The sequence below is a fragment of the Eretmochelys imbricata genome, chromosome 12 (assembly GCF_965152235.1).
Source record: "Eretmochelys imbricata isolate rEreImb1 chromosome 12, rEreImb1.hap1, whole genome shotgun sequence".
Lineage (NCBI taxonomy): Eukaryota > Metazoa > Chordata > Testudines > Cheloniidae > Eretmochelys > Eretmochelys imbricata.
This window is the reverse complement of record NC_135583.1, coordinates 29,030,462-29,044,491: the sequence shown is the minus strand read 5'-3', so window position 1 is coordinate 29,044,491 and position 14,030 is coordinate 29,030,462. Positions and strand designations below refer to the sequence as shown.

The window sequence follows — 14,030 nt, the reverse complement described above, 5'->3', positions numbered from 1 at the left end:
GTTTGATATAGATTTGCACCGGGATGTGCTTAGAACAGTCCAGCCATAAAACTCCCTCCACCACCATTCTCTTCCCCCTGAGCTGAAAAAAGTTCTTAAAAATGTACCTTTTTGTGTGAAATTTTGCATGTCTAATATCAACCTAACAGTGATGTTTTTAAGTTAGAAGAAAACCTGATTGGCCATTTCAGAACGTATGGAATTGCAAAAACAATCAAAACCTTTTCTTCTTTTAAAAAAATGCTTTACAATTGTTGTGAACCCCCCCCCCCCCGCCCCCACAAAACTAGGTTTGATTTAACATATTAAACTTAGGATGCTTTGCACATTGTCCAGAACATGGCATGTTATTTTAGCTAAATTTGGTGGGGAGGGTTGTTTTTAAATAACAAAATTAGGAAAATGTGGAAATCAACTGCACTTATTCTGCACAATATCCATATTCGGTGGTGCATATGAAATGCTAGCACTGCAGGTACAGTTGCTGATCTTCCTCCAAGCCAAATGGGATTGCAAAGAACAGGGGAGAATAGTATAAGAATACAGCACTTCCAGAAAAGTAGGAGAGGGATTTAATGGGGTTTAAAGTTTGGGACAGACTTAGTTGATTCCAAATATTTCCCCATCAGAAGAAGTGTAGACAGGGAGAGATAGGGACCTAGACAAAGGTCTTAGGGCCTGATACTACACTCTTGAACTCAGTGGGAATGGGAATTTTGCTGTTAACTTCAATTGACGTAGGATCAGACACTTAATGAGTATTATTTAAATTTACATTTCCACACTGAAGTCAATACAAATTTTCTCTTATTGCTTTATTGCCAAAAGCATCAGACCCTAAAACAAACAAACAAACAAACAAACAAACAAACAAACAAACAAACAAACCCCCTCATCATAATAACTAAAAATGTGCAAATTCATCCTGGGACAAATATATTTAAAGAGTCACAGCAAGTTCCAATTAAAAGAAAATAACCATATGTTACTCGTGAGGAGGGACTTGAATGGGCCTGATCCTGCCCAACTTTCAAAGTTAACCAAAGATCAATATTTTCAAAATTTCAAGTTGCTGGCATGGAGGAATAACCGCTAACTGGTGTTAGTGAGAGAGAATAGCTTGATAACATAAATATCTATCACAATGCATATATTATCATATTCAAGATCATTCTCTTCCCTATTCCTTCCCACAGAGTGGGAGCAGGAATTAAAGTCTTCTATATAGCACAACAGATAGTTAGACAGGGCAAACAGCAATACATTAAATCTCTGTGTGTGTGTCTATATATAGTTAGATATAGATACAGAGACAGTAATACTTTTTGGTATAATGTATGAAGTTTTTCTAGGCATGAATTTGGGATGATCTCATTCTCATGCCATCAGGTATTCTGAATAAGTCAAATATGTTACAAATATCTATTTGTAGAAATGTTTTACAAAATTTAATATATCTGTATAATAATCTTGCAGGATTTTCAATCCATCAGTCTGAAACCTTACCCTAGAATGTCGGTTGAGTCAGTTTGAAGTGATGGAAATAGCTACAGTCATATCTGAGTGCTCTTTTTGTTTAGAATATCATCAGGTTTGATCACCACTGGGATTCAGAGTTTGTTACGATTCGGTTTTTAAGTTATCAGCCGTTTTTCAACTCATACATTTTACTTTATTCAAAATGGTCACCATCTGCTATTACTGTCAGTAGGCCTAAAGTCAGCAACATTGCTGCCATTTCCCTTCAGCCTAACTGTATGTGGAAGTGAGTCTTATCTTAATAAAATTGGCTGCCACCTCCCACTGTTTTCAATGATATTGAACCTATGCCCACATGCAAAATGGCTGCCATAATTCAGGGGGTGAAACAGGACACAGGGACTGAGAGGAGCAGCAGAGACACTGTGAAAGGTGAATGGGGAGAATGAGAGGGAGTATGACATTGGGGGAAGCAGGAGGCAGGTTATGGCATGGCAGGGAAATGGGATGCAGTGGTATGTGCGGGGAACGCAGAGGATAATCATGGGGGTATGGGAAATGGAGGAGATAGGAGGGCAGCTCCTCCTGCCTGAGGGAGGTTGTGGGGAAGGGGATTTCCTTTGGAGCAACAAAGGGGAGGGTGTGTTGCAGTGCTTTCATCTCTCACAGACTGACTTTGGGTAACAGCATTGTGACAAGAGGAACCATCATAACGAAGCGAGATGCTCCTCCAATCCTGCAATTTTCAGGGTTGGGCACACTGGCAGAGCTCTCTGCAAGAGTCTTGGGGCTAAGGACACAGACCTACCCCGCCACTGAGCATTGTCTTCACATATGGCCCTAGAGCAGAGAGAGCGTCCGCGGCAGCAAGAGGCAGGGGACGGAGGAGTTGGGGAAGAGGTGCTGCTGGGACCTGGGCAGAAGAGAAGCCCTCAGGCAGCAGCAAGCATCAGAATGGTACTGGGTCCAAATAACTGAGAGAGAGAATGGTATGTCTGAGCTAGGGGATATAAGCCCCAGTTCCACATGTGCTTACATTGTAATCTGACGGTGTGCACATTTTGTATTTGTATACTTTGTTAGTTGCCTAATATTTTATTCCAGTAGTCACTGTGGCTTCACAAGATTTCACGAATTACACCCAGGCTTTCAGCTAGTTTTATTTATATTATATATAGGGCTAACTTTTATATCCCTCCACTTGCAAAGATTTAGTTGCCATAACTTCAAATATATTGTGCTCAAGGGGAAACAAAAATACCTATAAAATAACCTAAAGTAGCATTTCACTGCATGAAAAGTCTCCCAATTAAATAATTGTATCAGAGGACCTCCAAGGCTAGAAGCAAGTGTTGTCTGTCCCACTGCAAAGGTGGGATTTTCCTTTTTCCAGGGGTGTTCAGTTCCAATTTCTGTCTCTGCAGATTTGTAAAATATCAGCCCTTGTCTCTAGCTCAGGACTGAATATTGCTGATCATGGTGTCTTAAAGCAGTGAAGGTTGGAATGGAATTCCAGTTTTTGGAGGAAACAAAATATTGTTGTGCAAGGCTTTTTTTTTTTAAAAAAAACTTTGACTCTTTGAAACTTGTTGGAGGTATGGAATGTTATTGGAAGACATAATGGGGAGATTATTTAGTGTGCAGAGTGAATTTAGGTGCTCAAGTGTGTAGGATAAATGGAATTTATCACATGGGTATGCAATTTAAATATCTTGCTGGTTGCTTAACTGTAGTTCTTTCCAGTGTTATGTGGGGGAATTGTTTCTAATTATTTCTCTCCTTGTCCAGGGTTTCAATGAACTAAAAGTCACTAGCCAGCTACCATAGTGCCATGAACTTTTCAGCTCCCAGAAACTATGCAAGATAGTTCAGGTCATTATTTAGATTGGGAATCTTTGAGAAGTGGAATCCGTGGGCACATAAATTGTTTTTTCTGAACAGATTTGATGCTTCTCAATCTCCAGTGAAACTTATTCCTTACATTGAATTTATTCTCACCCACATGTTATCAATTTATTTCTTTTTTATAAATACATAAAAATATAGTCAAAACTTAGCATTAACAAAATGATACAATTATTATTTTACTGGCATGAGCCAAGAATTTAGGAGTTAGCATTCCCATAGCAACCTTACTCTACTCCTTTCTGTGTATGCATTACAAAAGGATTTTCTTCAGCATATAACATATGTGCCGTAATACTAACTGCTTTCTGGGTGACCTGTCCTCTCATTTCCTCACAGGATTTTCAAATGATTCTGAACAGCACAATAAGGAACTCCACAGAATAAAATTGGTTCCATAAAGGATAGCTTTAAAACCTCTAACTTATTGATATATATATGTCAGGTTGCTACCCTTAAGGTTGCTGAATTCCTCGACATTTTTCCACATAAAATTTCAACCTTGATTTTCTGTTAAAGTTTGTGCATGTGATTGACTATGTATATGTATTAAGAAAGAGAGCACTAAATTAACACCTTGCCTAACAGGCATATCTGAATTAAAATTAATAGCAAAGGTATCCCAGAGGACCGCACACTGTTATATTCTATAACCTTATATTACATTCCTGCAAAGCCACAGATGCCTAAAATTATAGCATTCCTAGAAGAGTATCAGGATAGTAATAGTGAATGCTATGGAAAGGTAAGTAGCAAAATCTTGCAAGTATAATGTATCTATCTCTGTATGATTTTAATGCACAGCATAGTTTTAATATACTCAAAACATACCAGAGCTGAGCAGCAATACAGAGTATGGTTTTATGTGATTACAAAACTTTGCATTGGTAGAAAATGGGAGGAAAGGCAGTCTCAAAACTAAAGTCTAGTTTCTACTATTTGTAACCCTCCCCATGACTAGAATATCACAGACACCAAAACTTTCCCAGAAAGTGCATTGTTGAGGCACACTTTGGGTTATAACTGAACTATCCTGCAGATTCACAGAAACATAGAAGTGGACCCCTGGTCTCTGCAATTGTCTCCATGACTATGCAGCTAGAGCCCACCTTCACCAGTAGCATGGTCTTCCCCTCCCTCACACAGGACCGGTTGACACTGCACACTATTAGTACAACTAAGTAGAATCAAGTTAGAGACAAAATGTCTCAAAGTTGTATTCTATTTTAAACTAGCCTGGCCCTAAGGCCTATGGGCTTGCTGGGTCTACAGTAATTTGAACTTTGTATTAGCAAGGGACAATATCAAAGGCATAAACTGCTTTTCATTCAGCTGGAAAATGCCTTGAGAATAAATCAGATTTTTCCCCTCAAAGGACTTTAGTACTTTCCTGTTGTATGTAAAATGTACAAAGAGCTATATGCATACATGTGTGCACACACTTTTTCTACCAGCTTTGAATTTTGTATTTTGCTGTTACAAATTCAGAATAAAAAGCAAAGAAAATTCATCTGGCAATATTATACATCAACAGTTTTTAATGCATTCTGTCACGTCACCAGCAGCCGTGCTTGCCACTCTCAATTATATCAGGACCCAAAATAGAACACTTGGCAAACTGAACTGTAATAGATGGTTCAGTCAATATATTTAGGGACTGCAAGTAAGGTTTTGTAAAAGGTTCATATGTAATCTTTTCCCTTAAGGTGATTCAAATTCAATTTGAACTTAGGTTTAAGTTAAACTGCAAATGTAAATATACTGATGTAGCATAAAGCAATCACACCCTGACTTCACATGCAACGATGCTGCTTTAAAATTTTAAACACCCAGATAAATTAGAATTTAGATACTACATATTACAGCAGTCACTTTCTCATATTAACCTTCTTATGGCATGGAGATATAGCATTATTTCTCCTTCAAAATGAAAACCTTGGCTTGTAAATATGTTTACTTGCAAAATTTTAACACCGAATCCTAAAAGAAGTAAAATATCAGCCACTGTATTTGCTGAGATTTTGAGATGAGCTGTGTGTTGCATAGTATGACACTGCTAATTTAGAACCTGCTCCTGCAAGTTACAGTGCAATGGTGGATACTTGCACCTGCCCTGACGCAAAAAAATGGAGAATAAGATGCAGAATCAGGGCCACATGCCGCAGTGTGCGAATTAAGAGGATCCACTATTTCATAGGATTTTCTGTCTCTTCTCTTTCTAATGTTTGTGGAACTCTGATACTACAGTGATTAGGGTAGTATAGAGCTGGTTATATTTTTTATACAATTTTTTCATGAACACTTTAAAATGTTAAGTGATTTTGTCAGTGTTGTTACTGGTTTTCCACCAGCTGTTTGAGTTTTTTAATTTAAAATTTTGGAAAAAACACAATTGTGATTTTTTTTTCACCCAACTCCAATGTGGTACAAATGCTGAGCTAGATGGATACTAAAACCACTTCAGAATATATCTCTCTCATTTCAAGCTACATCTAGTACATGCTCACATTTTGAGAACAGTCACTAAGCCTTAGATCAGGATGTAATAGTTAGCATAATACAATATTGGAAACAGAGCTTATGGGGATCTAAAATCCACTCTGAAATTTGGGAGTATAAATATCAATATATTCTCTGGAAAGAAAATACCCTCTAAAAGGAGACTTACAATAATCTTATCTTCAGTGGTTATAAAGAATGTTTACTACTCAAAAGATGCATTTGTGACAGTAAGGGAAAAAAGCAGCTGGAAGGTCAAAACATGGATCTTTTACAACAATCAAATCTTGGCACAAAAAGGTTCTCAAACAGTACTACTAAAATAAAACAATTTCTGATTCTATTGTCAGGTAAGATGTTTTGGCAAATAGTGAGTTTAATGCCTACCACCCACATGAGGCACAAGAATAGTTGGATTAACAACTGTAGTGTCATGCTGTCAGCTGCTGTTTATTTAAAATTAAAATGTCACTACCCAGAATAAATTATGTAGCTGAAAAACAGTGGATTTCTATAACACAGTACTTTGCAAGCTGGACAAAAATGATTACATTTCATCCGCTCTGTATCACTTTATGTAAGGTTATGTCATATCACTGATATTGTATGTGATGTACTCACCCTTAACTCTCTGTACTTCTGTCTAATGAAGGACACATCTGAAAATGCTTGGAGGTTTGGTTTACTTTGAAGAAGTCCCTAAAGGTTAGAATTAACTTCTTAAACATAACCAAATTTATCTGACCTTTTTGAAGTCTCTTGCCCCTTCTTGGCATGCATCCTTCTTCTCTCCTCAATCCATAGTCCATTTCACCAAAACCACGAGATGCACATCACCCACCAAGTCTCTCTCTGAGACTACATCCCTGAACCAAAACCTTCCAAAACTCTATCCATACCCATTGTTAAGGTCCCTGGTTTTGGTCCCAGTTGTGACACACACTTTGATGTTTTATTATACATTCTGAGGTTTCTCCTTCCGCCCCATAATAAATCACTTCCAGCCACAAGCGAAACCTGAGAACTCTAGAGCAATAGAAGAAAACAACTGGCCCAGAAAAGACTGCCAAAGTACATGAGATGGATATTTATAAAGCTGAGAATCAGGAAGAGGGAAGGTCTTCTAAAATGACCTATTTTCACCTAGCATACAGTTTGAGTTATGCCCACCATAGTTTGACATTTGAACAGAGATTGAAGCAGGATCATAATTTTCTCCAAATCAAGGACAAGATCTTGTTAGATGCTGTTGAGCTCCCTGAACTCCTACTGAAGTCAATGGGAGTTTAAGGAACTCGGCACCTTACAGGATCAGGCCCCAAGCTACTTATGTTTATTTCAAACCTCATCATTTTGATTATAAATAAAGTAATGAGGTTTCTCCTAAGCAGTGACTAATAATAGCTCGTACATCTGCAAAGGCAAATATTTTGAGATAAAGGGTGTATTAGCTCAACATTACATTCCAGACAAAATCTAGGTAATTTGGAGATACGATACAACTCACATTTGCTGACAGATTACGGGGAGAATTTACAAAAATTACACAGCACCAACAACATGGAGATATTTACTTGTCCAGGCTTCCCATTCTCACATAAAAAGGCGTCATGCTCTGATGCAAACTCAGGAGCGTTGTCATTTACATCAAGAACTTTGATAGCAACAGGCACTCGGGATACTTGACTGTGGTTCCCTAAGAGAAGAAAACATAGCGTAAAAGGTAAGAATATTTCATTTGGGATTGATGCCATAAAGGGCCCAAGATATAAACACTTCCATATAGAAAGTGTACTCTGCCCATTCTCAATCTTTGCTTAATTGGGGTGCTTTCTTCACAATGGATTATATAATTGGAGCAAAAGATAAAGATGAATAGTCACTATTTATTGAAAGGAGGAAAAAGCAAATAAATCTCTATTGCAAACAGCATTTGTTGTTAGACCTTCTCAGCCTAAATTGCTAGATTTTTCTCTGAAGAAGTTTGTATTGTTTTATTGATAAAGTCCATTATACCATGGAAAGAGAAGGCTGTAAACCACATAGATTTATTTCTTTGTTTATCTTTGGCAGAGCACTGTGCATTTTACTCTATTAGTTGTTTTGGCTGCACATCTATTATTTCTTCATTGCAAATACGATTAATGTTGAGACCGAATTGGAGCGAGATGGGTTGCAGGCTTGACGTCAACGATACTGGATATTACTTGAGATTATTAAAGCACTCTGATTCATTTGCTGTTGACCAGAAAAGTGCCCTATGAACTTCTCAGTTTTCTGAAATAAAGCACCATCATTTTTAATATTAAACTATTTTGCATAAGGTTCCTCAGTGTACATTGCAAAATAACCTTGTTCTTTAGCTCTTTGGAAAACTGAGCTAAAGCAACAATTGGAGTTCTACTTTGACCAAAATTTACAGACAGGTTTTATTGTCCTCTCTGAATTAAAGTGTGTGTGTGTGTGTGTGTGTGTGTGTGTGTAGTTGCATGTGTGTTTGTGTGTGTGGTTGCATGTGTGTGTGTGTGCGCGCATATATTTTAGAGACAATTAATAACTTAGAATATCTGATCTTAGGACCATTTTCCCTAAATAGAAAATATATGATTTATTTAAAAGAGTGATTGTCCAAGTGGCTATTATAATGGTTAGAAAAATATGTTATGAACCGTAATAGTATTTCAGTAGCCTAATGCTAGCTCCATTATCCAGCTATGAATCATAGACTCATGGAAGTGTAGGACTGGAAGAAACCTTGATAGGTTTTCTAGTCCAGACCACTGCACTCAAGACAGGACTAAGTATTATCTACACCATTCCTGACAAGTGTTTGTTTAACTTGCTCTTAAAAACTTCCAATGATGGCGATTCCACAACCTCCCTACACAATTTAATCCAGTGCTTAACTACCCTGGCAGGAAGTTTTTCCTAATGTCCAGTCTAAACTGCCCTGACTGCAATTTAAGCCCATTGTTTCTTGTTCTATCCACAGAGATTAACAAGAATGACTGCCCTGCACCTTTAAGGGGGCCGGGGGGAGGAGGAGGGAAATGTGTCTGGCTGGCCGAATGAAGGGAACAATACTTTAAGGCTGGGGCGGGGAGGGGGAGATGAAAACTGCTGCAAAAAGGATCAGCATGGTCGCTGACTCAGCCCCTGGGAATATAGAGTTTAAAAGGGGCAGCTTGGCACCTGTAGCCTCCCTTTTTACATGGACCAGGCTGAAGAAGGACTCACCTTTGCTCCCTTTTAGGTGGTAAAATACCAGGTTTTTACCTGCTGGGGGGCATTACGCTAGCCGCCCCTTTTTTAGGGGGGCTGGGAAGGAATTTTTCCCTTACCACCTGATTGGCTTGGGTGCAGTTGGGGTTTTCTTTCATCTTCCCCACAGCGAGTTCAGCAAGGGCTTTGTTCGTGCATGGCATGACGGGTGGTAGGCCGTATGTTGCAACTCATTATTTAAGTGTCGGGCGAATGTCCGGTGCAGGTACTCCATAGGGAAGGTCTACAGTGACCAGATAAATGGCTTGGAAAAGGACTTAAAAAGAGATGTTCCTTAAAGGAATGAACAGGGGGCAGTTGGGGACTCCTATGATTGGTACAGCAGGGAGCCAACCCCCCATTCTTATAGCTCATCCTAACCCTCCTACAAGGGGGCAGGGGTGAATGATAAGCCCGGGCAATGGATTTGCTGGAGGGACCTGGATGGAAAAAGAGGGGGAGCTGGTAAAAGCCCCCGAGTGATTATGGAATAAGCATGGGGTTACCTGCACTGTACACTTGTATCTGCCAGGTAGTCCCAGATATCTAATAATAAAGTTGCGGCCTGATTAAACCCATGTCAAATATCTCCTGTTCTTCTTTCAGCATAGCCAGATAATAATTATTCTTCCTCCTCCTTGTAAAAACCTTTAACATACTTGAAAGCCGTTATCATGTCCCCCTCAGTCTTCTCTCCTCCAGACTAAACAAACCCATTTTTTTCAATCTTTCCTCTTAGATCATGTTTTCTTGATCTTTAAAAATTTGTGTTGCTTTCCTCAGGGCTTTCTCCAATTTATCTACATCTTTCCTAAAATGTGTCACCCAGGACTAGACACAATACTCCAGTTGAGGCCATATCAGTGCAGAGGAATTACTTCTCATGTCTTGCTTATAACACTCTTGCTAATACAACCCAGAATGATGTTTGCATTTTTTGTAACAGTGTTACACAGTTGACTCATATTCAGCTTGTGATCCACTATGACACCTAGATTCCCTTCCGCAGTACTTCTTCCTAGGCAGTCATTTCCCATTTTGTATGTGTACAACTGATTGTTCCTTCTTAAGTGGAGTACTTTGCATTTGTCCTTATTAAACTTCATCCTATATTATATTACCTTATTTTACGTCATTTTTTTTTTCAATTAAGTATCAACACTCTGAAGAACTGCCTACTACGTGAGTTCAATTCAGAGCCTGTCTCAGGCAAAACTAATTATCCTGAGCAGAAGTTTTGCCTGAGTAAGTACTGCAGAATCAGTTCGTGTCAGGAAATTGCAGGTTAAAGAACAGGCAGGTTTTCATGATAATGATGGAACCTTAATTAATAACTATATCAGATACCACAATATTAATAATAAGATTTCCCTCTTTTTTAGCACCAGCCATTCAAGAATCTCTAAGGATGTCACAAATGCTATTTAATTATCAGAACATCTTTGTGAAGTACAAGTATTATTATACCCATTATAAGGCAGGTAAACTGGGCCACAGAGGGTACATCTACACAGTGAGCCTCAGCCCCTGACAGTGAGCCACAGAGCCTGGGTCTATAGATTCGGGCTCGTGGGAGTTGGGCTACTGTGCTAAAACTAGATGTGTAAACGATATAGCTTGGGCTAGAGCTCGGGCTTTGAAGCCCAGGGAGGGGATTCTTGCCCTCTGAATAAGTGTTTCTAAACATAAACTCCAGGCAGGTGCTTCCAAACAAATGTCAATAAAACCTTTATACTACACCACAGTACAACCCATTCTAGCAATGCCACATATTTTATGAAGGGGGGGCGGGAATTACTGTACACAAGTTTTATGGAGTTTAAAAAATAAATACTGGGATTATCTTTTATGTCCCTCTACCTGTAACCCAGCTGCCTTAGTTACCATGATTCTCAATATACATTGCTCAGAGGGAAGAGACGTTACCCTAAATACATTCATAAAACTTCTAAAAAAAATTCTGAAATAACATAAAAGTGTCTACTTAAAGATTCAAAAGTGTGATATCAGCAAACCTTGCAGGGTTAGAAGCAAATGCTTGGTGTCAACTGGAAAGCTTGGAACATCCCATTTCCAGTTATATAAGGTATGGGGGTTTACCAGATATTATATCTTAAATGCTTAATGCTTGAAGCTGCTCAGAGTTAGATAGCCTAGGAAAAGTTCTAGGGGACATTGTCTCTGGACAGGATAAACTTGTTCCATCAAAAGGTGCATGATAAATGCAATGAATCAAAGTTTCATAATTTATCACTTTCATAATAACATTGCATTGATAATATGTACACATTCAAAAAAGGTTAATATGCAATTCACAAAGCCAAAACATTTTAAGCACATTTTATTTATCTTTATAATACATAAACAATGAAATGTTTTGGCTTTTCAGAATTCTCAGCACTAGTGTCTCATTTAAACACTAAAGATTTACTTTTATCTAAATTAAAGAAACAATGACAGCTCAAATTTTAAATATATTACCGAGGAATGTAATTAATTAGATAAGCGTCTAAAGAAATTACTCATGTCCCTTGTGACTGCCCCCAAAATGTTTGTCTTTCAAGTGAAATACAAACATTATATTTAAATATATTATAACTAGAAATTTGATGAGAATTAATTAAAAAAATAATTTACTAAACACTACAGAGAGACCCAACTGGTTTGGAAATGCTTGTTGTTTGAGTTCTTCAGACTACAATGAAATAAACTGTCATTTAAGAGAAAGAGAGAGAAATTTACATTGATCACCAATTTTTGTCATTAACACTATGAGTCACACATCCTTGTTATCACCTCAAACACTGCATTGTCTTTTCACTTATGTACATTGCTTTCCATAGAAGTATAAATCAGAACAAATAGCTATTAAAATAGTGAAAACAAACTAAGAAATACTAAGTAGACACGCAGATCTACACTTGGATGAATATAGTATGAATATAAAATAGTTAACATTTCTTTCATATTCCTATTTTGGCACTTCCAGCATACACCTCTTTCTCTATGGCAAAGCACTTGTATGCAATTTATCAGACTCTCAAGTTCAAACCTGTCTGTTAGCTATAGCCCAATACTCTTAGAATCCTCATTCCCTGTTACATATTAGAAAAGCTGTACAGAATATGATGGGGGCTATTCCTCCCATGCAGCTAATGGATTGTTCCAATTAGTTACTCTGGTGCAAAACTATTAAAGGCAATGAGGTTGCACAGGTGTCAGAGGACATCACTAAGGTAATGGGATAGAACAGTTTTCACAATGGACCTAATTTGGCTTCTAAAGATTTTATTACTGATGATGATGATGATGCACAGCAAGAAAAGGCCCAGCTTGAGTCTTGCAACCTAAGGGAGTTTGTAGGGCTGTCACTTAAAATAAAAGAAATAAAATAATGACTTTGTAAATTAAGTATAATTGATATGGATATCAATGATGTGAACAAGGACTCCTACAATGCAATTTTTAGCAAGTCTCTTTTAAGAGCTACACCTTAAAGACCTCATTTTCCATCCTGGTAAGGGCACACCCACTTGGTATTCTGCACAATTGGCACAAACATGTAATCACAATAATTGCACTGCACTTGCAAATTAGGTGCATACACATGGACATGTTGCCTCTTTCCATGTAATTATTGAAGTCAACATTGCTGCCTGTGATCTGCAAACCCTGAATACTTCTGAATTGGCACTGGTGAAAGCAGCCAGACTTCCCACTGTCTAACAAGATAGACATCAGGAAAGGATGCAACAGTGTAAAGGAGCTAGAGGAACCAATTAGCAATAAGTGAACCAGAAAATATTAGAAGTCTCAGCTGAGTTCAGGTCCACAAGTTTAAAGGTTTACCTGAACCACATGTGTCTGAAAAAAGTTGCACTAGAAATTTAATGAAATGTTACTTTATTCCAGCACTGTCTGGACGTGACCTGGAAATACAGGTCAAATCTGGCAGTCATTGCTCAGGCAAGCTATCCATTGATTTGAATGGCAAACTTGCTCAAGGAAGGACTTAAAAGGGCTCCAGCAGTTGACACAAAGTACAAAGAGATGAGAAAATTAGAACTTGCCAAATAACCTAATCAAACTTTTCCAAACCTCCAAACATGATCTTTTAGATTTATTTGAGGACAGTGAGTTGGTTGTTATAGCCAAACAAGTTTGCTGACAAGTTGAGAAAAAAAAATAGATATAACATTTGAATTTAAAACATCACAGTTCAATTATTATTATTGTTGTTGTTTATTAGTATTTATATCTCTGGAGCACATAAGGGCCCTAACCAAGATACAGAATAGAAGACAGTCCTGCCCTAAAGAGCATACAATCAACAAGACAAAATGAACAATGAAAAGCAGTTTGCTAAAAGTGCAACACTTGGTACTGAGCATAGTGGGTCCCTCTGAAACACTATAAGCCAAGTTCTTGGCCTTCACTATGCAACTTATGGAGTAGTGCAAAGCAGCTGTAAAGCTTCCATGAAGGGGTAGCCAAGGATTCCCCCATTGCTGAAACAGCAGCCTTCATTCAAAGTCCTAATTTAGCGCATAGAGATGTACACTTTAATATTTCCTTTATCCAAGTCTATTTTTTTTGTTTAAATAGATTATCAGATTACATCGGTGTTCTGCTTAAATAGTAGTAAACTGTGTTGTATTTTAACTAAAAGCAAGCAATACCTAAATACAAAGTAGAATCCTGGAAAATTACAAGCTTTTTGTCATCCTGTAGCTTGGAAGTGGTTATTTCAAGCTCCTCTGGCTCAGTTAAACTTCAAGTATAATAAGATTTTAAATTAGAAATAGGAGAACCCAGAGAAGTTCCAGTTCTAATAGAGAAATCAAAAACACACAAAATCTAAACTACTGATTAATGAATAACCCCCT

General features: G+C 37.9%; 1 protein-coding gene across 1 annotated transcript in view; it reads right to left on the bottom strand.

Annotated features, from left to right (window-relative positions):
- CDH8 (cadherin 8) overlaps positions 1-14,030 on the bottom strand; it is a 182,356-nt gene that overhangs the window by 33,386 nt on the left and 134,940 nt on the right. The window contains exon 8 of the mRNA XM_077830891.1: positions 7,458-7,579. Within this exon, the coding sequence (XP_077687017.1) occupies positions 7,458-7,579 (122 nt within the window). The remainder of the gene's footprint in view (positions 1-7,457; positions 7,580-14,030) is intronic.